Below are 27,794 nucleotides of genomic sequence, written 5' to 3'. Positions count from 1 at the left end.
ATGACAGGTCCGTGTCTTCTCAGTTTATGCAGAGCGGGCATGGACTGAGCTCGCTCTATGGACCAGTGAGTGTATATGGACTCCGCTGTCCGTATACACCAGGGGTAGGCAACCTCGACCCTCCAGCTGTTTTGAAACCACAAGTTCCACAAGACATTGCAAGACTCTAATAAACACAGGCATGACTCCTAGAGGCATGATGGGATTTGTAGTTTCACCACAGCTGGAGGGCCGAGGTCTAGCAGCCAATCACTAGGCCCAAGCATCATCACATGACCAGGGGAATGAAATCGCAACTACTCCGGTTAATGTCTGATACTAGGATGCAGCTTGGACCCCTACTATACTGCCTTGCTTTTGGCTGTGCCAGGCATTGTTTACTTTTATTTTTGTTCCTGGCTGCCATGTTCCAGATATATGAATATGTGTTGTCATTGAGGATGTGTTTGATTTCTAGATTGGCTTTACTGTGTCTCTGCTTGTATGATTGGTAAGAGCCATTAGACTGTAAGTTCCTCTACGGCAGGGAGAGGTGTATAGAGATCTATGTACTATATAACGCACTGCAGTTTGTCACTGCTATAGTAATATGGAAAATAATGACTGACCTGAATTCATCAGGTTCAGGGGAGCAGTCTGTGGTCTAGGACCAGACTGGTACCAGATCAGATCATTTGCCCCATTTGCCAGGTTTGTGATGCAATAATTAATTTCTTCCTACTGCACAGCCAGCAATCACAACTCCTGGACAGAGGTTCATGGTGAGCAATATAACGTCCTACTCATACTAAGATGTGAAAAGCTATGTAGTACAGAAAAGCAACATATGAGAATATTCATGAGTGCCCTTTAAAGTTGGATTTGTAATGCTTTTTAGGCCTAATTACACGGGGTAAAAATGGGCGGATCAACCGCACTTTCACCTGTGTGCTTTTTAGAGTGGTGGTAGGGACTGCCGCTGTGTGAACCTAGACTTTGCCTTCTAACACTAGCAGAAATGAAAATGGCCATAGAGGTTCTTTAGAAATATTGTTACATATTCTAATTATATGGCCCGAGTTGTTCTGTTTTAGTTCACCATACGACACAGCCCGGAAACCCGAGCTCTCTCAACGAGAGACTTATGGACTTTAGTTATGATAAGTTGAACTCGGAAGCTCTGCAATTCACTTCTTTTACCCCTTAGTTGGGATTTTTCATATATTTTTTGATTTGATTCGATTTTGATATATATATATAATTTTGTAACCGTCTCGGTGTTTACCTAATTTGTCTGTCCGAATTACTTTGCAAATAAAATCTTTTGTTAAATATTGTTATATATTTGCTAATACTTTGTTTTCTATTTTGTTGCGTACAATGTACGATTAAATATACAAAGGTTAATATCAGTATTATAAATCTTTTGTCTATGTTGTCTCAGGTTTCCCGCGGGACAATCCAGGAGCAGCAGTGTGGCCCGGAGGTGAAACGGAAGCCTTGGCCCGCCTTGACAGACACTTGGAGCGAAAGGTGCGTGTGATAGGATGAATTTTGTGTGCTTTTTATCCCTCACACATCAGCTGGCCGACTGTTGAATGTCCATGGTGACCTAGTTGTTAGCCCTGGTGTGCCGGGTTTAGTTCTTACAACTCTTGCCAGGGTCCCATTTGTTGCATATGGTTTGTGTATTCTCTGTGTTTGGGTACGTTGCTTTTTCAATGCTAAAGTTTCCTATAGAAATATTGTGATATGGTGATTGGCTACCATCCATTTTGACTTGGCATGTGTCCCTCTCTGGATAGGGGAGCTTTCATTTCTGGTGTCATTTGGTGTTATTTGTTTGAGTACTTAAATTATCTGTGTCTGTTGCAGGCTTGGGTGGCCCATTATGAAAGACCCAGGATGAATGCCAACTCTTTACTGGCAAGCCCTACGGGTCTCAGCCCTTACCTGCGCTTCGGCTGTCTTTCCTGCCGACTCTTCTACTATCGGTTACGGGAACTCTATCAGAAGGTAAGTCAAACTGTCAGATGATGTCTTCAATACATTGTTTCCCTGATCACAGTTTGTCAGTCAGTAAAAAAAAATCTGTAGGTGAGGTGGACTCTGTACTTAGTGCTTCCATTGCCAAATGCTTTACTGTGATTTTAAAGTGATTTTAAAGTCCCTATTTATTTATTTTTTTTAAATAACAAACATGTTATACTTACCTCCTCTGTGCAGTTGGGTCCCTCTTTGCTGTTCCTGGCCCCTCCCTCCTGTTGAGTGCCCCCACAGCAAGCAGCTTGCTATGGGGGCACCTGAGCCGAGTCACAGAAGGGGTTTTTTTTTTTTTTTACCTTCATGCACAGAAGGTAAAAAACCTTGAACCTTTGTAACCACTTTAATTTGTTAAAGATTCTGGACTCCTTCCTATTCTGCTTGTTGCATGTTTTGTGCATTTTCTAGCAAAGCACTTATTCCTTGGGGATAGGATTATACAATAAGACACAAGATACTGCAGCTGCACCGTATGGTAAAGCAGATATATGTATATTGTCTGTCATTAAACACCTTAGAAAATCGGTGTGACAACAAAGTCCTCTACAACCCAACCCCATCAGAGTTGGTGTACACACAGCAGAGTTTCCTGAGAGCTAGCATTACTAAATTAGTGCAAAAAGCAATGCTTGCCATCCCTGCCCCTATTCTCTAATGTACGGTATATTAATACCTGTACAAGTTACTGGTTAGTAGGCATTGCTTAATTTTTGTAGGGGCGGGACTGAGATTGTGAGACTTTTTTTTTTTTTTGTAAGTATTTTACTGATTTATTTATTTTTAAAATAGAGAACTCTCATGAACCAATATATAATCAAAAATGCAATGTAAAATTACAGTGTAGAAAACCTCTTAGGAATAGTCAGCGGTATAACCTAGAATGGGTATTTCTCAGCACATGCAACAATATCCACTCTTGATCTCGAATTTTACTAGCACTTTCACTGTCATTTCTGCCCCTCGAGTCATACATTTTGTTCTAATAATAAGCCGCATAAATACTGCTTCCCTCGCCACCCCTATTGTAATAAAGGGTTAATCTTTTTATCTTTCTTATTTAACAGGTTCCTTTGTTGAACCTTTCTGATAATTGGATGTAGTCCAATAATTCAAACCACTCAAAATTTGTATAATTATTAAGGAAATTTACTTAGTTTGGTTTAAAGTGGTTGTAAAGGCAGAAGGTTTTTTTAAAAAATCTTAATGCATTCTGTGCATTAAGATAAAAAGCCTTCTGTGTGCAGCAGCCTCTCTCAGCCCCCCAATACTTACCTGAGACCCATCTTTTTCCAGCAATGTTGCACCAGACACTCGGTTAGCCGGGAATTCCCTCCTCATTGACCGAGACAGCATTGTGGCGCCATTGACAGCAGCAGGAGTCAAAGTCAGCCTGCCAATCAGGACAGAAAGGAGGCAGGCCGCGGCTCCATGTCTGAATGGACACAGGGAGCTGTGACTCAGCTCGTGTGCCCCTATAGCAAGCTGCTACAGTCACTTTTAAAAATGTATTAAAATGATGATAAAATAGATAAATACAGCATCATTCAAGTCTACTGGAGTCTGTAATTTAATTTCAAATTCCTGGAAGTGACAGTCCTCTCTTCCCAGGCACTCTGTCCAAGCCATGGTTGAAATTAACTAGTCTGTCTTATTTATTTATAGATCTATATCAGGGTGGATAAAAAAACAATGATTTAAAAAAAAAAAATCTGATTTAATAATAATTAGTTAATTTAATTTATTCAGCATGAAATGTAGCTTAGTTATGTAGCATGAGGCTGTATATTCTGCAATATTTACATTTTTGGTAAACTTTCAATGAATCCAAGCTCTGCAAGCTGAGATATCATGCACTGCATCGGTGCATTCACACAACTTCACAGTAACCACGAGATATAAACAAAGTTCAGGAATATTCCTTTATCGCATTGTTTTGCAAATCTATGTACACTACAAACTGTATGATTGATCGGTTCGGATATCGCCGTTTTATTAACCTGACAGCTCATTACTCTAAATGGGGAAACCTTCATTTTGTTTGCAAATATTAAAGATTCTAACTACCAGCAAGAATAAGTCCTTACAGGTAAAGAGCACCTGTCATTTCATATTCATCATGGCAGCGCCTGTTAATGGGCATCCACTTACCCGCTGCCGCCACGTCCCTCACCTTGTTGTGTCACCGCCGCATCATCAGCTGTCCCATTAAAGCGAATGGGACTGTCGGTGAGTCAACAGCGGGTCAGAGAAGGAGCCGCTGCTGGACAGAGATGACAGTTGAGCTTTAAAAATTATCTCTCTCTCTCTCTCTCGTATTATAGGTTAAATCTCTCTCGTATTATAGGTTAAATCTCTCTTGTATTATAGGTTAATAGTCATTGATTTCTAAGAAACTTGGAGGTATTTTGTATAATACTAAATTATGATAGCTTACAGATTCTCTCTATATCATAGATAGATATAGAGAATCTGTAAGCTATCATAGTTTAGTATTATACAAAATACCTCTAAGTTTCTTATAAATCAATGACTATTAACCTATAATACACTCATGTAGTTTTCTACATGACATGTAAGTATGTCCGTGTAATTAGTCTGGTGGGTAGGATTATTCTATTGGCCATCATTTTTACCTGCCTTCTGTCTTTCCACTGTTGTAAACAGTGGTCAGGGATCATGGGATATGTAGTCCAATAAAAAAGGATGAAATTGTGCCAATAACAAAGGAGGAAACTCATATGGTGTGTTTTTTTTTTTTTTTTTTTTCCACAACAGGTGAAGGAAAATAGCCCCCCACCTCTCTCCCTCTTCGGTCAGCTCTTATGGAGAGAGTTTTTCTATACGGCAGCTACCAACAACCCCAAGTTCGACCAAATGGAAGGGAATCCAATCTGTGTACAGATCCCATGGGACAAGAACCCTGAGGCACTGGCAAAGTGGACAGAAGGAAAGACTGGCTTCCCCTGGATTGATGCCATCATGACACAGTTGAGGCAGGAGGGCTGGATACACCACCTGGCGAGGCATGCCGTTGCCTGTTTCTTGACCCGAGGTGACCTGTGGAATAGCTGGGAGTGCGGGGTTAAGGTGAGATAGATGCGGTTTTTAGAATAATAATCAGCAACTTGGAGCACCAGTCAAAACTGGGCTTGCCTGGGTCCAAATCCTCAGAATTCGTCAGTGGCTGAGAGATCATCTGAAGCCATGTGCATTATTGTCTGATATTTAACATGGTGGAAACTGTCCGACCTCACCTGATCTCTGAAATAAGCCGACCTATCTGGTTAGACCCAGGCAAAAGCTTGAAGCGCAGCTATAAACTAACTTTTCCTTCAACAGTCCCTGTGCCTCGCCAGCTCTGGTCTTCATCTATCTTCATTGGCCGGCACGGGATGATGGAATTCCTGTGCATGGCTTGAACTGAGCTTGGACAGCTCAGTTTACATGAAGGAGAAGACCATAAGCAGGCAGGTAGGTGTATATTATCGCAGAAGAGACATTACAGGTGCCAGCCTGCTTGTAGTTAGTGACAGCGGAATTTTAGTTTCAGGAAAGGGAGGAATGTCACTTGAACTGAGAGGGTGCTGGTGAGCACTTTCGTAGTCCATTGATCTTTCTGCTCTCGGATAACTGCCTGCCCTTATGGAAGGTATGGGCAGACTGCTATGCTGACAGTCAGCTGATTGTGGGTGCCATTCTGTGCAAGCTCCTTAGAAAAAAAAATAATAATAATAAATGCATTTTGTACCTGCAAAAGTGCATTTATAATTATTATTTATTTTTATTTGTTTCAAAAGCTGTACTTATCACATTTAAACCCAAGAGCAAAAATGTAATATATTGCAGCCTACCAGTCCTTGCTTTTTCTTTTTCAAACTTTTCTTCCCCCCTTTGTTTTTATGTGGAGATCTGCCAGCAGCACACTTCTGAAACCCGGTGACAACACTTAGTTGCTAAAATGATATATTTATGGAGGAGCTGCATTGTCACTCTATGACTGCAAGTGTGTAGGGACTAAAGAATATATAATGCACACACACACCTTCTTAGTGTTTGTTTATATACACTTTATACTTTGAAAAAGGATTAGGAATCTTGACATGCCTTGCATTTGTTTTGTCTTTTTTATCTCTTTGTTAAATAAAGTGTTACTAAATCCAGTAATATGAAAATAATTCACCCCCCCCCCCCCACTGTGCCCACAGCTTATAAATCTTCTTTTTAAATTTAAAATACTGCCACTATATATACCTTTTTGGCTGATCTGTATACCACGGTCAGTGATAAACTGCACAGTTTCTCCAGTGCTGAGAATTCAGGAAGGAGGAGATTTCCACTACAGCCTGTATACACACCCGCATGTGTGATGCCAAAATCATGTGACCTGGCTAGCGCAGAGAATAAGTAATTATTCTCTCCAGCATAAAAGACACAACTGAGCATGTGCAGGTTGGCTACTCTGCCTGCTTTAGCTGTTTGTTCGTAGATAGACAGTGCAGGAGGGGGAGGATCTGTGCATACAGGATAGAACAACCTTTTTTACACAATGCAGAGGATCAACCCCTTAAGTTCCACTGGTGAGTCTAACAAGAATGCTTTATATAGACCGGGGGGGGGGCGCAACAGGGCAATTGACGAGAAATTTTGTTGCGGGTGAGTGAGCGGGCGCCTCGAAGGGCGGGCCAGTGGGCAGGTGAGTGGGCGGCGGGCGGGGGAAGCAGAGAGATGATATCTCTCACCGCCCTGCATCCCTGCAGGTCCTCCCTCGCTGGCAGCAGAGAGATTACATCATCTCTCTGCTGCCTGACTTCAGTCTGGGACACGGGAAGTGACAGTCCACACTGTGTGGCAAATGACAATCCTCAACGTGTTGTAGTTGAAGTGGCAAGTGACAATCCGCAACTTGTGGCAAGTGACAATCCGCAACCTCTGGCAGGTGACGTGGCAAGTGACATTCTGCAATAGGGATGCAAGGGATCATCACCGATCTGTGATCCGAACGGGTCACCCTGTTCGGATCAGCACACGCTGTGATCCGCGGAGTGCTCCGTGGCCTCAGCCTTAGGAAAGGATGCGGCTTCGGCCTAGCTCCGGAGAGGCGGCCATCTTTGTACACCCGGCAACCGTTTACAATGTGATTGCTCCGTCAAATCATGTCATGACGCTGGTTCCTCTCTCCCCTCTCTCCCCTCTCTGTACTGATCTTTACAGTGGAGGGGAGAGATTGGATGGCAGCAGCGCTGTGTGCCAATACTCTGCCAATACTCTACCATACCCAGCCAATATTCTACCAATACTCTGCCATACCCAGCCATAATCAACCAATATTACAGTGGGGGAGATGACGTGGATATTACAGTGGGGACTATATGATGGTGTTATTTTCACAGGTTTTTGCAAATTCAATTATTATTTGCTGATCCTAAAAATGATCCGATCCGTGACTCTGATCCAAGGAATGATCCAATCCGTTAGTTTTTTGATCCATTGCACCCCTAATCTGCAACTTGTGGCAAGTGACAATCTGCAACTTGTGGCAAGTGACAATTCACAACTTGTGACTATCCATAACTTGTGGCAGGCGACGGTGGCTAGTGACACACTCAGGGCTCCCACTGATTCTGCAATATTGTGAGTTTAACTATTTCATTTTATTTAACAATGTAATATAAGAACAAATGCACTTAAATCATCCTGACACCATAACAACCATGGTGCCAGGATGATTGACGCACCAATACCAGCCATTTCCCCGATAAATTCCCCTCAATTTTTTTTATTTTCTGGCAGTGCCCCTCCCAAAACTAGACTCTGGATCCACCCCTAATACAGACAGCTTTTACTGTTGTGGGTTTAGTAACACTTTAATTAGTAATAATAGAAGGTACTGAGAGATGAAAAGCATTGCCTTTCTTTTGCAATCCTTTGGATTATTGACTCCTAGGATGCCTGTGATTTGCCAAACTGCAGCATTATGCAGGGAGGGTCAGTGTTTAGACCGAGCTGCTGACTGCCAATTCCCCTATAATTCTGTTCATTAGTCTGTGTCTCTGTCTGCAGGTGTTTGATGAACTTCTGCTGGACGCGGATTTCAGCGTAAACGCAGGAAGTTGGATGTGGCTGTCGTGCAGCGCATTCTTCCAGCAGTTCTTCCACTGTTACTGCCCTGTGGGCTTCGGAGGACGGACGGATCCCAGCGGGGACTATGTCAGGTGTGTGGTGACACAAATATTTGTAAGGACTAAATTATTGTGCTTATGTTTTCAGGGGAGTGTATTGCTTCATTTTGGAGTAGGTTTTTCGGTGCCTATATTTGACACATGGTAAATGGGCAACAGAATTTTATTGCACAACATTTTTTGACATCAGTACCACCATGATGGCGTCTATCCCAGTGAAAATAAAATGAGTTTATATAAACCAGAAGGTGAATAAAGAAATATATATAAATTACCACATAAACCACCTTGTAGCGCTCGACTTATAAAAAAATATATGCAACAAAATTTTTTCATTGATTGCAATACTGTGTTTTCCCAAAATCTATATAAATTCGCATATGCAAAGTCACTTATAATCAAAAAGCGATAGGGATCCCATGAGGAAGTCTTGTGACGAAACATGTCGGGGGCGTGGCTATCTGGCAACTATCTTTTGACATACTAAGGATTACAGCTGAGGCGGAGGGAGGAGGTGACACAGGAGAGAGGACTGGAAGATTGTGGCGCTGGATTCAAACTCTATGCTTCGCTGTCAGGTACCAAACAGCAGTAAATAAGAGTTAGAGACAGTATTTGTGCCGCTAATCCTGCCAGTATCTAGTGTGACCACCAATGCCTTGGAGACAAGGGAGCTGTTGCTGAGGAGTGAAGTGATTTGTAAGTGCTTTCATTCAAGTTATGTTCATGTGAGTGCATCGAGATTAAAATATTTTTACAGTGTTACACTATGGAAAGTCTTTCTTTCTCTCTGAGGTATTTTTAGGGGGAATTCCAGTGATACCTTAAGGGAATTATACTGCAAGTGATTGCCGAACATCTACTGACATCATTAAAAAGATCTTAAACACTTATCTAGCTCAACACGAGAGTGATGAGCGCTGCAGCTGGTGAGTGCTCCAACGAGGGGGGTCACGAACACCAAGGGTGTGGTGAAGGCTTTCATTATATGGACACTGATTTTTCACACAAGGAAAAGTTTTTTTTTCATTTTAGATTTTTTTCTTATGGACTATTTTGTTTCACATCTGTATTGTATTTTATCGCTTTTTGATTATAAGTGATTTTGCATATGCGAATTTATATAGATTTTGGGAAAACACAGTATTGCAATCAATGATAAAAAATTTTTGTAGCATATATTTTTTTTATAAGTCGAGCGCTACAAGGTGGTTTATGTGGTAATTTATATATATTTCTTTATTCACCTTCTGGTTTATGTACTCATATATTTAAGTAGCGGCTGGGGTAGGGTTGTGTGTGGCGCTGTGATGATACACAAAGTTGGCGAATTTTGAAGTGTGTATCCAGTTTGTACAAAATGAGTTTATGACCATGATGGTATTAAAGTTCAGATTAAGGTATGCATTTAGCAGTTGGGGTCACATTGAAGCAGACCTGAGGCCGCGTACACACGCGGGGACTGTTCGCTCAACTTTGTCCGCTGAACAGTGTTTCGGCGGACAGTCCGCTCGTGTGTGGGCTTTCAGCGGACAGTTTCAGCGAACAGTCTGCTGAACAAAGTTTTTCGGAATTTCCGAAAAACTGTCCGCTGAAACTTTGTTTGAGCGGACAGTCCCCTCGTGTGTAGGCTTGTTCGTCAAACTAAGTTCCGCGCATGCTCAGAAAGAATTTACACGCCGAAAGTTGTATTGCAGTGTATAGGACGTCGTTTTCTAGTCCCGTCGTACGTGCCGTTCACGTCATCGCGCACGGTTTCAGCGGACTGTTCGTTCGTCGTGTGTGGGCAAGTCCGTCCATGCTAATTTTGAGCGGACTGTCCGCTGAAACTCTTTGACGGACAAAGTTGAGCGAACAGTCCCCGCGTGTGTACGCGGCCTAAATCTGTACTGCATGTCCACTTGTTTGTACACCCCCCCCCTTCCATATCATATGATAAAGGGGAATTATGTTGTTGGAGGTTTAGTATGACATCATTTGAGCACATTGGCATTCTTGCTGTAATTGTTTTGGGTCTACGTTCCTTTTTTTCCTGCTTTGGACCTCCTAAGGTGGTCATATCAGACAGATAATTTACAGAGCATGATAGATCAGATCAATAAGTCTTTAGTTGTCACACACTATTGGGACTTCACACGAATAGGTGTGGTGTGCATGCCATGCTAGTACCTTTCCCATCTCTAATCCGAAAAGGGAACGGTACTTGAACAATGAGATTTCAGCATGCATTAGTGAGCTGTGCCCAAGCTTTATTCAGATCTCTTATATTACTTACCAGTGTCGGCCCATATATACAGTATCTCACAGAAGTAAGTACACCCCTCACATGTTTGTAAATATTTTATTCTATATTTTCATGTGACAACACTGAAGAAATGACACTTGTCTACAATGTAAAGTAGTGAGTGTACAGCTTGCATAACAGTGTAAATTTGCTGTCCCCTCAAAACAACTCAACACACAGCCATTAATGTCTAAACCACTGGCAACACAAGTGAGTACACCCCTAAGTGAAAATGTCCAAATTGGGCCCAATTAGCCATTTTCCCACCCCGGTGTCATGTGATTCATTAGCGTTACAAGGTCTCAGTTGTAAATGGGGAGCAGGTGTGTTAAACTTGGTGTTACCGCTCTCACTCGCTCATACTGGTCACTGGAAGTTCAACATGGCACCTCATGGCAAAGAACTCTCTGAGGATCTAAAAAAAAAGAATTGTTGCTCTACATAAAGATGGCCTAGGCTATAAGAAGATTGTCAAGACCCTGAAACTGAGCTGCAATATGGTGGGCAAGACCATACAGCGGTTTAATAGGACAGGTTCCACTCAGAGCAGGCCTCGCCATGGTCAACCAAAAAAGTTGAGTGCTCTTGCTCAGTGTCATATCCAGAGGTTGTTTTTGGAAATTAGACGTATGAGTGCTGCCAGCATTGCTGCAGAGGTTGAAGGGTTGGGGGGTCAGCCTGTCAGTGATCAGACCATACGCCGCACACTGCATCAAATTGGTCTGCATTGCTTTCATCCCAGAAGGAAACCTCTTCTAAAGATGATGCACAAGAAAGCCCGCAAACAGTTTGCTGAAGACAAGCAGACTAAGGACATGGATTACTGGAACCATATCCTGTGGTCTGATGAGACCAAGATAAACTTATTTGGTTCAGATGGTGTCAAGGTGTGGCGATAACCAAGTGAGGAGTACAAAGACAAGTGTGTGTTGCCTACAGTCAAGCATGGTGGTCGGAATGTCATGATCTGGGGCTGCATGAGTGCTTCCGGCAATGGGGAGCTACAGTTCATTGAGGGAACCATAAATAACAACATGTACTGTGACATACTGAAGCAGACCATGATCCCCTCCCTTCCGAGACTGGGCCACAGGGCAGTATTCCAACATGATTACGACCACTGCCTTGCTAAAGAAGTTGAGGGTAAAGGTGATGGACTGGCATAACATGTCTCCAGACCTAAACCTTATTGAGCATCTGTGGGGCCTCCTCAAATGGAAGCTGGAGGAGCACAAGGTCTCGAACATCCACCAGCTCTGTGATGTCATCATGGAGGAGGGGAAGAGGACTCCAGTGGCAACCTGTGGAGCTCTGGTGAACTCCATGCCCAAGAGAGGTTAAGGCAGTGCTGGAAAATAATAGTGGCCACACAAAATATTGATACTTTTGGCCCAATTTGGACATATTCACTTAGGGGTGTACTTACTTTCACACTGTTATACAAGCTGTACACTCACTACTTTACATTGTAGCAAAGTGTCATTTCTGCAGTGTTGTCACATGGAATGATAGAAGAAAATATTTACAAACATGTGAGGGGTGTACTTCCTTTTGTGAGATCCTGTAGCTCCTCTGTTTTTACAAGGAAGTTTACTTTAGTACTGTGTGTTCTGTGCAGGACCAATAGAATAGAATACAGATAGAAAAGGTCTTGGGGTTTAGATTAGGGATACATAAACCCCCTCTGCCATCATATATTTCAGCTTTACAATAAAAATAAAAAAAACTGTATGAAAAGGAAGTAGGTAAATATTCCTTTTACCCCTGCATGGGGTGATGTCGCGCTGCTTCTGTTGAAATCCTGGAGAATGTTAAAATCCCAAGCTCTCATGAAGGAATGCAGCAGCACAGTTGCACACTCCATGTATTCAAAAGCTATATGGGGTATGCCCAGGATATCTCCAGGACGCTGACGTCACACTGTGGTCAGACGCTGAGGATAAGGTAAGACTTAATAGCTTAAAGTACCTAATCTAATATTGTGGCCCGTGTTGGGTCCAGATTAAGGCCGCTGTTAGATGAACAATTTGCTGCCAATACATTTTCAGCCACAGAACTTCATGTTGTATTTTTCTATGGGAGTCACTCTGATGAAACCTAAACTAGTGTTTTGTTGCCATGTAGTTTTTTTTTTAGCCTTTTTGCAGAAAATGTTGGAACCCATGTCTAGTGATAAGGCTAAGTTTTAGGTGACTGTGTCATGTTTGAAGCTTTGCCCTTCATCATCATAATAATAATGAACTTTACTTGCATTATACTTGAATTCACTTGTTGGGAGTCACTTAGGCCCCTTTCACACTGGGGCGTCGGCAGTAAAGCAACGCTATTTTTAGAGGCGCTTTACCGTCATTTTAGCAGTCACTAGCAGGCCGGTTTTAACCCCCGCTAGCAGCCGAAAAAGGGTTAAAACAATTGCCGGCGGTATAGCCGCGCTGCCCCATTGATTTCAATGGGTAGGAGCAGTTTAGGATCGGTGAATAACACAGCTCCTTCACCGCTCCAAAGATGCGGCTAGCAGGACTTTTTTCACCGTCCTGCCAGCGCACTGCCCTCCGGCTTTCACACTGGAGTGAAAGGGGCCGTTTTTTTCAGTCACTATTTTTAGCGCTGTAGCGCCTGAAAACCGCCTCGGTGTGAAAGGGGCCTTGAGATCTTACCTGTATGACTGCACTGGGGCATCACTCTCTATACACCATAATAGGACTTGAAGTGTTCAGATGTATTTCACATGTTAAATGTGATAGTGCTGTGCTTGCCTTCAAAGAAACTGTTATTTATTAATTAAAGTGATTCCTGGCAAGTAAATCCAAAAGCAGTCCAAACTAATCCTCATAATGGTAGGTTAAAAGTGAACTCCAGGTAACCAGCTAAATACAACGAGGGGAAAAAAGTATTTGATCTCCTGCTGATTTTGTAAGTTTGCCCACTGACAAAGAAATGATCAGTCTATAATTTTAATGGTAGGTTTATTTAAACGGTGAGAGACGGAACTACAAAAATATCCAGAAAAATGCATTTCAAAAAAGTTATAAATTGATTTGCATTTTAATGAGTAAAATAAGTATTTGACCCCTTCGCAAAACATGACTTAGTACTTGGTGGCACAACTCTTGTTGGCAATCACAGAGGTCAGACATTTCTTGTAGTTGGCCACCAGGTTTGCACACATCTCAGGAGGGATTTTGTCCCACTGCTATTTGTAGATCCCCTCCAAGTCATTAAGGTTTTGAGGCTGATGTTTGGTAACGCGAACCTTCAGCTCCCTCCATATATTTTCTATGGGATTAAGGTCTGGAGAATGGCTGAGCCACTCCAGGACCTTAATGTGCTTCTTCTTGAGCCATTATTTTGTTGCCTTGGCCGTGTGTTTTGGGTCATTGTCGTCATACTGGAATACCCGTCCATGACCCATTTTCAATGCCCTGGCTGAGGGAAGGAGGTTCTCCCCCAAGATTTGGCGGTACAGGGCCCCGTCCATTGTCCCTTTGATGCAGTGAAGTTGTCCTGTCCCCTTAGCAGAAAAACAACCCCAAAGCATAATGTTTCCACCTCCATGTTTGACGGTGGGGATGGTGTTCTTGGGGTCATAGGCAGCATTCCTCCTCCTCCAAACACGGCGAGTTGATTTGATGCCAAAGAACTCAATTTTGGTCTCATCTGACCTCAACACTTTCACCCAGTTCTCCTCTGAATTATTCAGATGTTCATTAGCAAAATTCCGACGGGCCTGTACACTGTCACCCTCTCACCAAGCTGCTTGGCGATGGTCTTGTAGTCCCTTCCAACCTTGTGTAGGTCTACAATCTTGTCCTAGACATCCTTGGACAGCTCTTTGGTCTTGGCCATGGTGGAGAGATTGGAATCTGATTGCTTCTGTGGACAGGTGACCTTTATACAGGTAACAAGCTGATATTAGGAGCACCCCCCTTTAACCACTTGCTTACTGGGCACTTAAACCCCCCTCAGTCCCAGACCAATTTTCAGCTTTCAGCGCTGATGCACTTTGAATGACAATTGCGCGGGCATACAACACTGTACCCAAATTAAATTTTTATCATTTTTTTTCCCACAAATAGAGCTTTCTTTTGGTGGTATTTAGTTACAGCTGGGAGTTTTATTTTTTGCTAAACAAACAAAAAAAGATGCAAAAAAAAAATAATCATGTTTTAATAGTTTGTTTATAAAATTTTGCAAACGGATCATTTTTCTCCTTCATTGAAGTGCGCTGATTAGGCGGCACTGATGGGCTGCACTGGTGGGCACTGATGGGCTGCACTGGTGGGCACTGATGGGCTGCATTGGTGGGCACTGATGGGCTGCATTGGTGGGCACTGATGGGCTGCATTGGTGGGCACTGATAGGCACAGATAAGGCGGCAAAGATGGGCACAGATAAGATGGCACGGATGGGTGGCACGGATGGGCACTGGTAGGTACCACTGATAGATGGGACTGATGGGCACTGATAGGTGGCACTGATAGGTGGCTCTGATAGGTGGCACTGCTGGGCACTGGTAGATGACACTGATGGGCACGGATATGTGGCACTGGGGTGCAGCACCTTTGAGGCAGATTGTGGGTGGCACTGCTGGGTGGCACTGTGGGCACTGCTGGGTGGCACTGACGGGGGGCACTTTTAATAAGTGTGGCACTGCAGGGGGCAGGTGGGCACTGGCAGGGGGCAGGTGGGCGCTAGCAGGGCTGGCCGTGATCGGGACTGATGTCCCGATCACGGCCGCCGATGATCGGCTTTTTTTTTTTCTCCTCGCTGTCAGCGCGAGGAGGAATAATAGCCGATTACCGGCTCCGTTATATCACATGATCAGCTGTCATTGACTGACAGCTGATCACGTGATAAGGGGTCTGGATCGACCCCTTGCACGGATCGGTGATCAGGCGAGTCTCATGGACTCGCCGATCACAGAGCGCGCCGCGTGCGCCCCTCAGGGGGCGCGCAGGCCGCTCGTACACGGGACTACGTCTATTGACGTCGTCCCGGAAAAGGAGATCCGCGCTGTAGCCGTCATTTGGCTATAGCGCGGATCTCAAGTGGTTAAGAGAGTGATCCTAATCTCAGCTCATTACCTGTATAGAAGACACCAGGGAGCCATAAATCTTGCTGATAGGGGATCAAATACTTATTTCACTCATTAAAATGCAAATCAATGTATAACTTTTTTGAACTGTGTTTTTCTGGATATTTTCGTCCTGTCTCTCACTGTTAAAATAAACCTACCATTAAAATTATAGACTGATCATTTCTTTGTCAGTGGGCAAATGTACAAAATCAGCAGGGGATCGAATACTTTTTTTCCCTCACTGTACAATAGCATAATACATATAAGGAAGCTGTTTTACCAGCCAAAGGATTTGTGTTTGTCCATCCAGTCTTGGAATTTACCCAGCCTTACCATACAGCACTGTTCTATCTTTATCTTGCAGTACAAGACATAGAAAAGTATTCATACCCCATGAGCTATAGGCTCGTACCTTCAGGTAATTGGACACTGGCAAGCTTTTGAGGACATGTCTCCTGGTTGGCCCCTCCCTCATACAAATAGCTTTACCCCTTCTTAGCCTAAACAAATTCTTTATAGTTTTATCTTCAAATTCTTATAAAAAAAAACCCACCTTACTGTCTTTTAATTCCAATTTAGCGCTAAAATGCAACCACTCAGAGCGGGGTCTCCGGATGATGATCAGGTGTACAGTGGTGTGAAAAAGTGTTTGCCCCCTTCCTCATTTCCTGTTCCTTTGCATGTTTGTCACACTTAAGTGTTTCGGAACATCAAACCAATTTAAACAATAGTCAAGGACAACACAAGTAAACACAAAATGCAATTTGTAAATGAAGGTGTTTATTATTAAAGGTGAAAAAAAATCCAAACCATCATGGCCCTGTGTGAAAAAGTGATTGCCCCCTTGTTAAAACATACTATAACTGTGAGTTCAATTTCTCTAGCCACACCCAGGCCTGATTATTGCCACACCTGTTTACAATCAAGGCATCCCTTAAATAGGAGCTGCTTGACACAGTAAGGTCCACCAGAAGATCCTTAAAAGCTACACATCATGCCGAGACCCAAAGAAATTCAGGAACAATTGAGAAAGAAAGTAATTGAGATCTATCAGTCTGGAAAGGGTTATAAAGCCATTTTCAAAGCTTTGGGAATCCAGCGAACCACAGTGAGAGCCATTATCCACAAATGGCGAAGACATGGAACAGTGGTGAACCTTCCCAGGAGTGTCCGGCCGCCCAAAATTACCCCAAGAGCGCAGCGACGACTCATCCAAGAGGTCACAAAAGACCCCACAACAACGTCCAAGGAACTGCAGGCCTCACTTGCCTCAGTTAAGGTCAGCGTTCATGCCTCCACCATCAGGAAAAGACTGGGCAAAAATGGCCTGCATGGCAGAGTTCCAAGGAGAAAACCACTGCTGAGCAAAAAGAACATCAAAGCTCGTCTCAATTTCTCCACAACACATCTTGATGATCCCCAAGACTTTTGGGACAACATTCTGTGGACCGATGAGACAAAAGTGGAACTCTTTGGAAGGTGTGTGTCCAAGTATATCTGGCGTAGAAGGAACACTGCATTTCAGAAAAAGAACATTATACCAACAGTAAAATATGGTGGTGGTAGTGTGATGGTCTGGGGCTGTTTTGCTGCTTCAGGACCTGGAAGACTTGCTGTGATAAAAGGAACTATGAATTCTGCTGTCTACCAAGAGATCCTGAAGGAGAATGTCCGACCATCTGTTCGTGTACTCAAGCTGAAACGAACTTGGGTTCTGCAGCAGGACAATGATCCTAAACACACCAGCAAGTCCACCACCGAATGGCTGAAGAAAAACAAAATGAAGACTTTGGAGTGGCCTAGCCAAAGTCTTGACCTGAATCCTATTGAGATGTTGTGGTATGACCTTAAAAAGGCCGTTCATGCTCGAAAACCCTCTAATGTAACTGAATTAGGACAATTCTGCAAAGATGAGTGGGCCAAAATTCCTCCAGGACGCTGTAAAAGCCTCATTGCACGTTATCGCAAACGCTTGGTTGCAGTTGTTGCTGCTAAGGGTGGCCCAACCAGTTATTAGGTTTAGGGGGCAATCACTTTTTCACACAGGGCCATGATGGTTTGGATTTTTTTTCACCTTTAATAATAAACACCTTCATTTACAAATTTCATTTTGTGTTTACTTGTGTTGTCCTTGACTATTGTTTAAATTGGTTTGATGTTCCGAAACACTTAAGTGTGACAAACATGCAAAGGAACAGGAAATGAGGAAGGGGGCAAACACTTTTCACACCACTGTACATCACACCACAGGTAGCACATTTTGCTGGCAATTCCTTCCCATTTATAAAGGGCTCAGGTGCTTCCTCCCACCCTTTATGCTGCAAAGATTCTGCAGATAGAAAGTTTGAGATGCTCTTAAAGACTCTCTTTATTTTTGCAGGTCCAGAATGACAACCAGCGAATGCTGCAATTTCAGTATGTCAAACTGCAGCTAACTGGGGCAATGAATAACCTTGTTTTCCAGGACTGTGCATTAAAAGAGGAATTCCCTTCTGCTCTGCTCTTTTGTGTGGATGCCCCAAACCTGTCCTGAGACCAATTTCCAGAAAGGCTCTAATTTCCATTCACATGCACAGAATCTTGTGGCAAAAAGTCTGGACAGCTGAAGCTGTCTGTTAAAAGGAGAGGCACTTGACCAATTCATCAAAGATGTCACCAGAGGGAAGGTTTTACCCTCTCAGCGAAAGATCCCAAAATCCTCTCTACCTTCTCAAACCTCAGAGCACCTAACTGATTTATGCAGACTTCAACTTCCAACCCGAAGTTTAGCCCTTCCCTTTTGTCACAAGACTTGGGCCACAAGCCCAGAAAGTCTTCCCTGAAGCCCTCTTCCCAATGAAGGGGCACCCTCACTCAGAAGTGGAGGACATCTGGTGCTTGGCCTTTCTCTGGGTCCCAGACCTGTGGTGATCAGGCCTTCTCTCCAGTGCAAGTTTGTTGGCGGAAAATGGTGATTCTTGTTGCATAGAATCAGCCCAGAAGAACCTGGTACACAGACATATTTAGACTTCTAGCAGACAATCCTTGACCTCTTCCCAACAGACAAGATCTGCTATCTTAAGGCCTTCTTATCCAACCTGCTGCATGGTAACTGTCTTTAACAGAACAGCTGTTAAAGCCCAGGTCTTAGTAAACAGAGGGGTGGCTGAGTTTGATATTCCTACCTTGCTAAAAGCAAGAAAAGCTGCTTCCAAGTTGATCTACTATCATATCCCGAAATCCTTCTTTGAATGGTGTGAACACAGATGCTTTAGCCCCAGAGATTACACTGTGCCTCAATTTCCGGCCTTCCTAAAATCAGGTCTTGAAGTGGAAGCAAAGGCTACATATAACAATATTTAAAACCATTGCTCCCCAACCATCTTCAGCTTCCAATAGTGCTGTAAAAAACAAACAAACATGTGTAAATACCTTTCTAATCCACCCTGTTCTGATCACGTGATGCAGAAGATTTTGCTTTCCTGTGTCATGGAGTGACTGCTGCAGGGGAGACAATGGAAGCTGATGGGTGATGTCATAGTTCCTGGAATTCTCTGTGACTTGCAGAGACTCCCCTTAGATATTCCCTTAGATGACGTTACCTGCAGAATAGCCTTTTTGGTTGCTGTCAGACATGTCTTTGAGTTGGTGGCTCTCCTGTAAGGAGCCGTTCCTCATCCGTTTACAAATACAAGGTTGCCTAACACCCAAGACCATCCTTTCTTCTCAAAGTGACATCAGTCTTGCACCTAACAAGGTCATAGTCCTACTATCTCTGCTCCACAACATTCAAAGGAAACCTCTCTTCGTTGTCTGGGCATTGTTAAAGCCAATAGTCACCTCAAAGCTACAGCTTTAAGCAAGCAGACTAATTCCCTGTTTGTCCTGTCCTCAGGACCTCGCAAGGGTCACCCCTGCTTCCAAGTCCACCATTGCAAGATGGATGAGAAATTTGATTGCTCAAACTTACACTCAAGGACACATTGTGTTGTGTACTTGGTCCTCTGTTCATACTTTTTTCCAAGTTCTACCAGTCAGATATCCATTCTTCTGCAGATGCATCCTTTGGCTGCAAGGATCTTCCAGCGGCACTCTGAAGATGAGTATCGTTTATCCTTGTTATTGGGCCTGCTGGCACAGTTCTGTTTGCCCAGTTGTTGCCCATCCTTCTTGTTCATTGCTTGGGGAGATCCCAGAGTGTATGAATACTTTGTCTGTGTCCTGTACTTTGATTTAAGATGAGAGACGTTTTGACTTGCCTGTAAATGCCATATCTTGGAGAACGTTACGGGACATCCTCTCCTCCATTCCTTGTTTACGCGACATTGCTTGCTATAAAATTGAGGAGCCACGGAGTGGGGTAGGGTTGTAGGGGAGGTGTCCAGGGGGCCTGTCCTTGGAAGGTTGCCAGTGTCCAATCACCTGAAGGTACAAGACTGTATCCCAAGTTCTGATGTCAATATTTTGTCGGTGTACTCTACTGTACGCCAAGATATGGAATTTATAGGCAAGTTAAAATTCCTCTTTTTCTATATTGCAGTTAGAGGTTGTAACCCTAAGAAAAAAACATATCCTGTTTCTGTTATAGCAGGTTAAACAGCACAGTGCTTGTTCTGTCTTATCTGTTACTTTCTATGCTGTAAAAAACTTGGTTGATCCAACCTGTTCCTATGTCCCCCTATGTAAACTGACCACGGTAATCATGGCTGCTGCTCCATAACACCGTGGTCAGTTTATGTGCCTCCACCTTCCTGCTGTTCTCCTCTTTTCCCCTCCCTCCTGGCCTGTTAGCTCCTGTATGTGAACGGTCTCCAAACTTGCCCTGCACCTCCCCTCCTGGTGCTATTCGTAGCTAGCAGTAAAGTAATAGAAGGGTTACTGCAAGTCCCTCTGTTTTACCAAGCCATATTACACAGTGTAGATGTTTGTATAAAATTATGCTTCTAAATACCTTTTTTGCAGATCATTTCTGTTCGGTCACATGACCTCCGGCTGATCTCCTCCCCCAACGTAAGTGCTACAGCGGGAGGGGCAGAGCAGACATCACAGCGGTCACGTGACCTCCCAGCTGACGTCAGAGGGGGTACTCAGCCCCTCCTGCTGTCGCCCTTAGATTGGGGAAGGAAAGCAGCCAGGGGTCATGTGACCGAACAAAAACGATCTGCAATAAGGTATTTTAGAGGCATAATTCTTATACAAACATTTACGCTGTGTAGTATGGCTTAGTAAAACAGATTAATCTGGCAGTGCTCTTTCTTTGACTTTACCACAACTTTAAATAAAACTTTGAGGTTTTGTCTCCCCTCCAAACCATGACTTGACCGTGAAAGGAGAAGCTGCATACTGATGAGCCCATCTCTTTCGCTCTGCCTCCTATTAGCTTGTCACCTCTTAGCATTGAACACTGCAGCACAACTAACTGGCTCCCTGAGCTGCATCTCCCTCTCCCAGTCCGAGCTCTGCTGTACAGGGGACTGCAGGAGACGAATATCAAGTTAAAGGCCAAGTTCGCCTTTTGTAAAAAATAAATGCATATCTTATTGCAGGTAAAAAAACAAAACAAAAAAAACGTGCATTTATTATTTTTTTTCTCTGCAACCTGTAAAGCATTGCACCTGTGATCAGCAGATTGTGGGAGCAATGCCAGGATCCTGCAGACTGTGTCAGCTGTCTGCCCATACCTCTCAGTGTTTGTTAATTTTGGGCTTGAATGATGACTATGATGGGGACATTAGATTGTAATATGCTCTGATGCGGGGGACCTTTGTTAATGCATCTGTGTGATCTGTTAGTGGACAACCTTGACACTCCAACTCTGCTCCTGGGGGGTCATGCCTTTTGGCTATCGGGACCTGTAGTCCCACATGGTTGGCTGTGTTAAGTCTATGAATATCTTGGCCTTAATATGTGTATGTGTATGTCAATGTTGTATGTGTTTGTAAGCATGTCAGGACCTTACGGGGTAAAGGACCACGCCAAAAAAAAAAAAGCCGCAGATTGACTCTGGTGGCAAGAAAGCGCCCTGAGGCGATTCAGTTCGCATAGGTAGCGCTATACAAGTCACTCACTCAATATATTGACATTTTATAAATACAGAAGGTAATGGGTAATGTTTTTTTGTGTGATTGAGAGATATGTGTGTGTGTGTGTGTGTGTGTGTGTGTGTGTGTGTGTGTGTGTGTGTGTATCTGTATGTTTGATTGGGTACATTTCTTAAATGGTTTACCTCTTTTTGGCTTGTAGACGGTACCTGCCGGTGGTCAAAGGCTATCCTTCCCGTTACATATATGAGCCATGGAACGCCCCAGAATCTGTGCAGAAGGAAGCCAAGTGCATTGTGGGTGTCGATTACCCCAAACCCGTTGTCAACCATGCTGAAGCCAGCAGATTGAACATAGGTCTGTTTCATGCGTTCTATCAGCAGCTGTCTCGCTATCGAGGGCTCTGTGAGTATCCAGCGCCTGTTATCCTTTCTCGAAAGTGTCCTAAAATCCTTCCAACTCAAAATGAAGTTTGGTCTTTCAGCATGGGTTTTGGCAGTCTGTCAAACTGTGTTTGGCCATCTTATGGACTTCTCAGCTGCATAAACGACATTGTATGGAGTAAGTCCGAATGAAGCCCTAATCAGGGAAATCATTGTTCTGTACTCCAGCTGAGGCAGCCAAAAAAGTGGGGAATGATACCAGGCCTTCCTCCTTCATTTCTTCGCATAAACTCTCAGTACTTTGCATGCTTACTAATGTAGTATGCAGTAGGGCTGCAACTAACGATTATTTTCATGATCGATTTGTTAGCCGATTATTATTTAGATGTTATAATAACCTTAAAGTGTGTGTATAATTTAGTTAATATGTAAAGTTTAAAAAAAAAAGCAATTTATTCAGAAATTCAGTGGTAAATATAAATAAGCAAATATATGGTTAGAGAACAAAAGCTCTAATCCACTCTGAAAATAACAGACAGAAAAGATATAATGTATATACTATTAGAGGTTGAATCTGGTAAATATGAAACTCAGATCACATTTTTTTTATTTAAAGAAAAAAAATTTAAAGACTGTTTTGCCAATTTCAGACAGAACTGTAATATATTATATGCTAGCCATACAAAAATATTGGGGGTTATTTACGAAAAGGCAAATCCACTTTGCACTACAAGTGCATTTGGAAGTGCAGTCGCTGTAGATCCAAGGGGGACATGCAAGGAAAATAAAAACAGCATTTTAGCTTGCACATGATTGGATGATAAAATCAGCAGAGCTTCCCCTCATTTCAGATCTACCCCTCAGATCTACAGCAACTGCACTTCCAAGTGGGAAGTGGGTTTACCTTTCATAAATAACCCCCAATGTCTTCCTTCAAAAAAACAAATAGAATTTTAAGAACGTTCGTTTTGATTTTCTAATAGTGGGGGCCAAATCGACGTTCGTTTTAGACCACAGTGATGGGAAATGTTTGAAGGAGCAGAATAGAAAACTTCTTGATCAGAGGAATTTTCAGACAGTGTATGCGTTTTCGTTCAGAAATTACATTCTTTTTAAAACCAAATGTTAAAAACAAGTAAAATTTTCAAACAGTCTTTCATTCAGCAAATGTACAAAGATTTTTCGTCGGAATATTCTCGTCGGAAAATAGATATGTATATGGCCAGCATAAGGCTCGGTTCACACATTATGCCGTTTGCTTTTGATGCATTTCTGCAGTGCTTTTTGCTGTGCATTTTGTATTTTTGCACACCCAATTTTGCTGCGATTTGCATTTTGCTTTTTATGCTTTTTTATTTGGCCACTTTGTTGTTGGGCAGATTAGGAAAATCGCTGAAAAAACACACTATATGCTTTTCTGAAGCTATTCCATTGAAGTCTATTGAACCAAAAAAAGAACCGTTTTATGTTGAAAAGAAGTCTTGAGCTTTTTCAAAGTGGCTGAAAAAAGCATAGCTGTGAATGTGTCCCATAGGAAATTGTTACATGAACTGTAGTGCGTTTCTGCAAAAAGCACCAAAAAAACACATAGGTGTGAACCAGACCTAAGACGTTTATTAGCAGCAGCATGCTTTGTATCGCCTGTCATAATGGGGTTCAACTAAAAGTAGCCCTTTATAGTACAAAAAGAGCAGATAATCGCTTCTATAAGGGGTTAATTTATACTGTAAAGTAATATATATTACTTGTACATATAGAAAATAATAAATACACCCAGAAGTGGGATATATGGGCATTTTAACTAGGAGTCAGATATGAAGCTATATGAAGGGTGGAAGGGAAATCTAAATCTTTTATATTACAGTATATTATAGTAGTACTAAAAGCTGAGACTTTTTTTTTTTTTTTTGGATATGATCATTTTAAATATAATGCACAATACTGGGAGACGTTTACTTTAAAGCAGCCAAACCCAAAAATGCAACTTGCGCTTTAAGGGAAGGTGAACCCCTGACATGCCACGTTTGGCATGTCATTTTTTTGGGAGGGGTGGGACCCTCTTTTTAGAGGGTTCCAGCTCCCACTTTCTCCTGGCGCACCTGCGGTGCCAGAAGGAAGATCACCTCTCCCCTCTCCCTCCCTGCAATCTTCTGGGGCACGTCACAGGTCCCAGATGATTGCCTGGCTAGTCGCAGCACAGCCAGGCACCCTCTGTGACAATGCCGGCGCCGCAGAGAGGAGGGGGAGACCAGCAGGGCTTCGTTCCCACGCATCGCTGGACCCTGGGACAGGTAAGTGTCCGATTATTAAAAATCAGCAGCTGCAGTATTTGTAGCTGCTGACTTTTTAATTTTTTTTTTTTAATTGGAACGCTGCTTTAAATGTAATTGTAATGCCTTCTATTACCTCCAGTCTATCAGCCTCCACCTTCTCTGGGTTCAGATGCTGATCTTTCCTGCACAGGGTCTTTATAGTGATTTTATTTTTTAAACAACAAATATCTTCTACTTACCTGTGTTGTGTAATGGTTTTGCACAGAGCAGCCCTGATTCTTCTCTTTTGGGGTCCCCCACTGACGCTTCTGGCTCCTCCTGCATTCAGAGTGCCCCCTATAACAAGCTGCAAAGTGTAATATAGAGTGCCCCTATAGCAAGTTAAAACAACTTCTTCTGCCTTTAGAACCACTCACTTCCTGCCCAGGACTACATGTCCCATGAGGCATTGCTCCTCACACATTCGCAAGTTCTCAGGCACTTACTGACATGTATGGACGGTGTAATGAGCTGTATGTGTGCTGCACTGTATTTCCTGATATGTAAACACATAATGCATTCTGTACGCAGACAAACTAATCGGCTGGCCGATTAATCGATTAAGAAAATTGTTGTCAACTATTTTCATAATCGATTAGTTGCCGATTAATCGATTAGTTGTTTCGGCCCTAGTATGCATTATCAATTTTTAAGAGAAATTGTTTTGCTTATTTAGGTATTTTGGCCTCTGTGCCATCCTCTGTGGAAGATCTCAGTGGTCCTATGGCAGATCCAGCTTCCTTTCAACAGGGATCCTCTGATCCAGGTGAGACATCCCAAAACTTTTAGCACCCCAGTGAGATTATCAACATGGCTCAGAAACTGAAAGCACTTTGACAGTCTCATAATTTTAAGGGCGAATCAAAATGTAAAGCGCTTATCAAACCGATTATAACAAAACCAATTCAGTGGTATACTGAACAGGCCAAAAGAGAGCAAATAAGAGATGTTCATTGTTAATGTTTTTATATACTTTTAATGAGAGGTTTCTTTTTAAAGCTGAAATCCTGGGGAAAACAATGTTTTGGTATAGGCATGCTCTGCGTTTATCCCCATTCCTACAACCCACCTTCAATTCTGGTAATGGTACTCGCCCATCTGATGGGTGACCTGTAGAAAAAATGGATGATGACGTTCTACCCTTCTTCGGCAGCCAATTAATGCACAGAAAGAGAAAAGCACAATAAAAAGTGATCTTTGTGCTCACAAGCGTTAAAGTAATATTAAAGGCACTTTTTTGCAGCCCTGATTCTCCTCTTCTAGGGTCCCCCACCAGCGCTCATTGCTGGAGGAAGATCTATCTCGGGCTGCAGACAGAAGGCTTTTTACCTTCATGCATAGAACGCATGAAGGTAAAAAAAACCTTGAGCCTTTAGAACCACTTTAAAGCTTCGATTGGCTTAGAGCAGAGGTCTCCAAACTTTCTAAACAAAGGGCCAGTTTAATATCCTCCAGACTTTAGGAGGGCTGAATTGTGGTCATCAGGATTAAAAAAAAACTATCCTGGCATCAGTGGGAGTAAACAATGCATCTTTGGTAGTAGGGGGTGAAATAGCATCCTATTGCTGCTGTCAGTGGGCTGAATAGTGCCCCATCATTGGTGTCAGTTTGAGGTATAGAGCAATATCATTGATTTCAATAGTAGGAATAGTGCCCCATTATTGGTATCAGAGGGAGGAATAGTGTCATGTATCAGTGGAAGGAAAAGTTCCCCAAGGGCCGGATAAAGGCGAGCAAAGGGCTGCAGTTTGGAGACCCCTGGCTTAGAGTTCTGCCCCTCCCTCCCTGCCAGTCTGAGCGCTGCTGTGCAGGACAGGTTCAGACACATGCACTGATCAGCCACCATAACTCGTTGAGGCATAGACACAATTACACATACCAAACTAGTATTTCTTTTAGATAATTTATAGCCAATTGTTTTTACATTTTAAATACTATAGGGAATGGTTAAGACCAGGGGCGGACTGACAACTCATGGGTCCCCCGGGCAATAGAAGCTCATGGGGCCCCTTGGGTGCCACACTCAAGCCACACACACACCTGCACAGGGAGACTTGGGGTGGAGAAAGCACACGGGGACACGGCGGGGGGGGGGAGCACACAGGGGGAAACTGGAGGGAGAATGCGCGCACACACACACACACACACAGGGGGACACTCACACGGGGACACACACGCACACAGGGGGACACGCACACGGGGACACACACGCACACGGGGGACCCTCACATGGGGACACACACGCACACAGGGGGACACTCACACGGGGACACACGCACACAGGGGGACACACACGCACACAGGGGGACACTCACACGGGGACACACACGCACACAGGGGGACACACACGCACACAGGGGGACACTCACACGGGGACACACACGCACACAGGGGGACACTCACACGGGGACACACACGCACACAGGGGGACACTCACACGGGGACACACACGCACACTGGGGGACACGCACACTGGGGGACACGCACACTGGGGGACACACACGCACACAGGGGGACACTCACACGGGGACACACGCACACAGGGGGACACTCACACGGGGACACACACGCACACAGGGGGACACTCACACGGGGACACACACGCACACAGGGGGACACTCACACGGGGACACACACGCACACAGGGGGACACTCACACGGGGACACGCACGCACACAGGGGGACACGCACGCTGGGGGACACTCAGACGGGGACACGCACACGGGGACACACACGCACACGGGGACACACATGCACAAAGGGGGGACAGGACACTCACACGGGGACACACATGCACACAGGGGGTTACTCACATGGGGACACACACAGGGGGACACACACAGAGACACACACAGGGGGAGAAACACATACACACAGGGACACACACACACACACAGGGACACACACAGGGGGAGAAACGCATACACACAGTAGGTTGTGTGTGACTGATTAGCAGACTGTACGTCAGTCCCTATACTGCTGAAGGACTGCTGCAGTATAGGGCAGCGGTCAGCAGTGGTGCACCTCAACCCTATCTATTGTGGACCGATACCGGTCCTTACAGAACAGCAGACTGTACCTCACTCAACCCTATGTACTGTAGCACCCTTCACCAAGTTACCAATCCTTATAAGGACCTTTGTGGACCAAGTAGGTTGTGTGTGACTGATTAGCAGACTGTATGTCAGTCCCTATACTGCTGAAGGACTGCTGCAGTATAGGGCAGCGGTCAGCAGTGGTGCACCTCAACCCTATCTATTGTGGACCGATACCGGTCCTTACAGAACAGCAGACTGTACCTCACTCAACCCTATGTACTGTAGCACCCTTCACCAAGTTACCAGTCCTTATAAGGACCTTTGTGGACCAAGTAGGTTGTGTGTGACTGATTAGCAGACTGTACGTCAGTCCCTATACTGCTAAAGGACTGCTGCAGTATAGGGCAGCGGTCAGCAGTGGTGCACCTCAACCCTATCTATTGTGGACCGATACCAGTCCTTACAGAACGGCAGACTGT

The 27,794-nt window shown here is 43.8% G+C and overlaps 1 protein-coding gene across 1 annotated transcript in view; it reads left to right on the top strand.

Annotated features, from left to right (window-relative positions):
• The window catches only part of LOC143926367 (cryptochrome-2-like), a 44,288-nt gene extending 19,222 nt beyond the window's left edge, over nucleotides 1-25,066 (top strand). The window contains 7 exon segments of the mRNA XM_077450236.1: nucleotides 729-754; nucleotides 1,424-1,512; nucleotides 1,855-1,995; nucleotides 4,798-5,109; nucleotides 8,083-8,234; nucleotides 21,785-21,987; nucleotides 24,954-25,066. Coding sequence (XP_077306362.1) covers nucleotides 729-754; nucleotides 1,424-1,512; nucleotides 1,855-1,995; nucleotides 4,798-5,109; nucleotides 8,083-8,234; nucleotides 21,785-21,987; nucleotides 24,954-25,066 — 1,036 coding nt within the window.
• Nucleotides 25,067-27,794: the final 2,728 nt, after the last annotated feature.

Source organism: Lithobates pipiens, unplaced genomic scaffold (assembly GCF_037356315.1).
Source record: "Lithobates pipiens isolate NorthernLeopardFrog02 unplaced genomic scaffold, aLitPip1_a1.2 Scaffold_10, whole genome shotgun sequence".
Taxonomy (NCBI): Eukaryota; Metazoa; Chordata; class Amphibia; order Anura; family Ranidae; genus Lithobates; species Lithobates pipiens.
The sequence above is the reverse complement of the archived record's forward strand: the minus strand, read 5'-3'. Positions and strand labels throughout refer to the sequence as shown.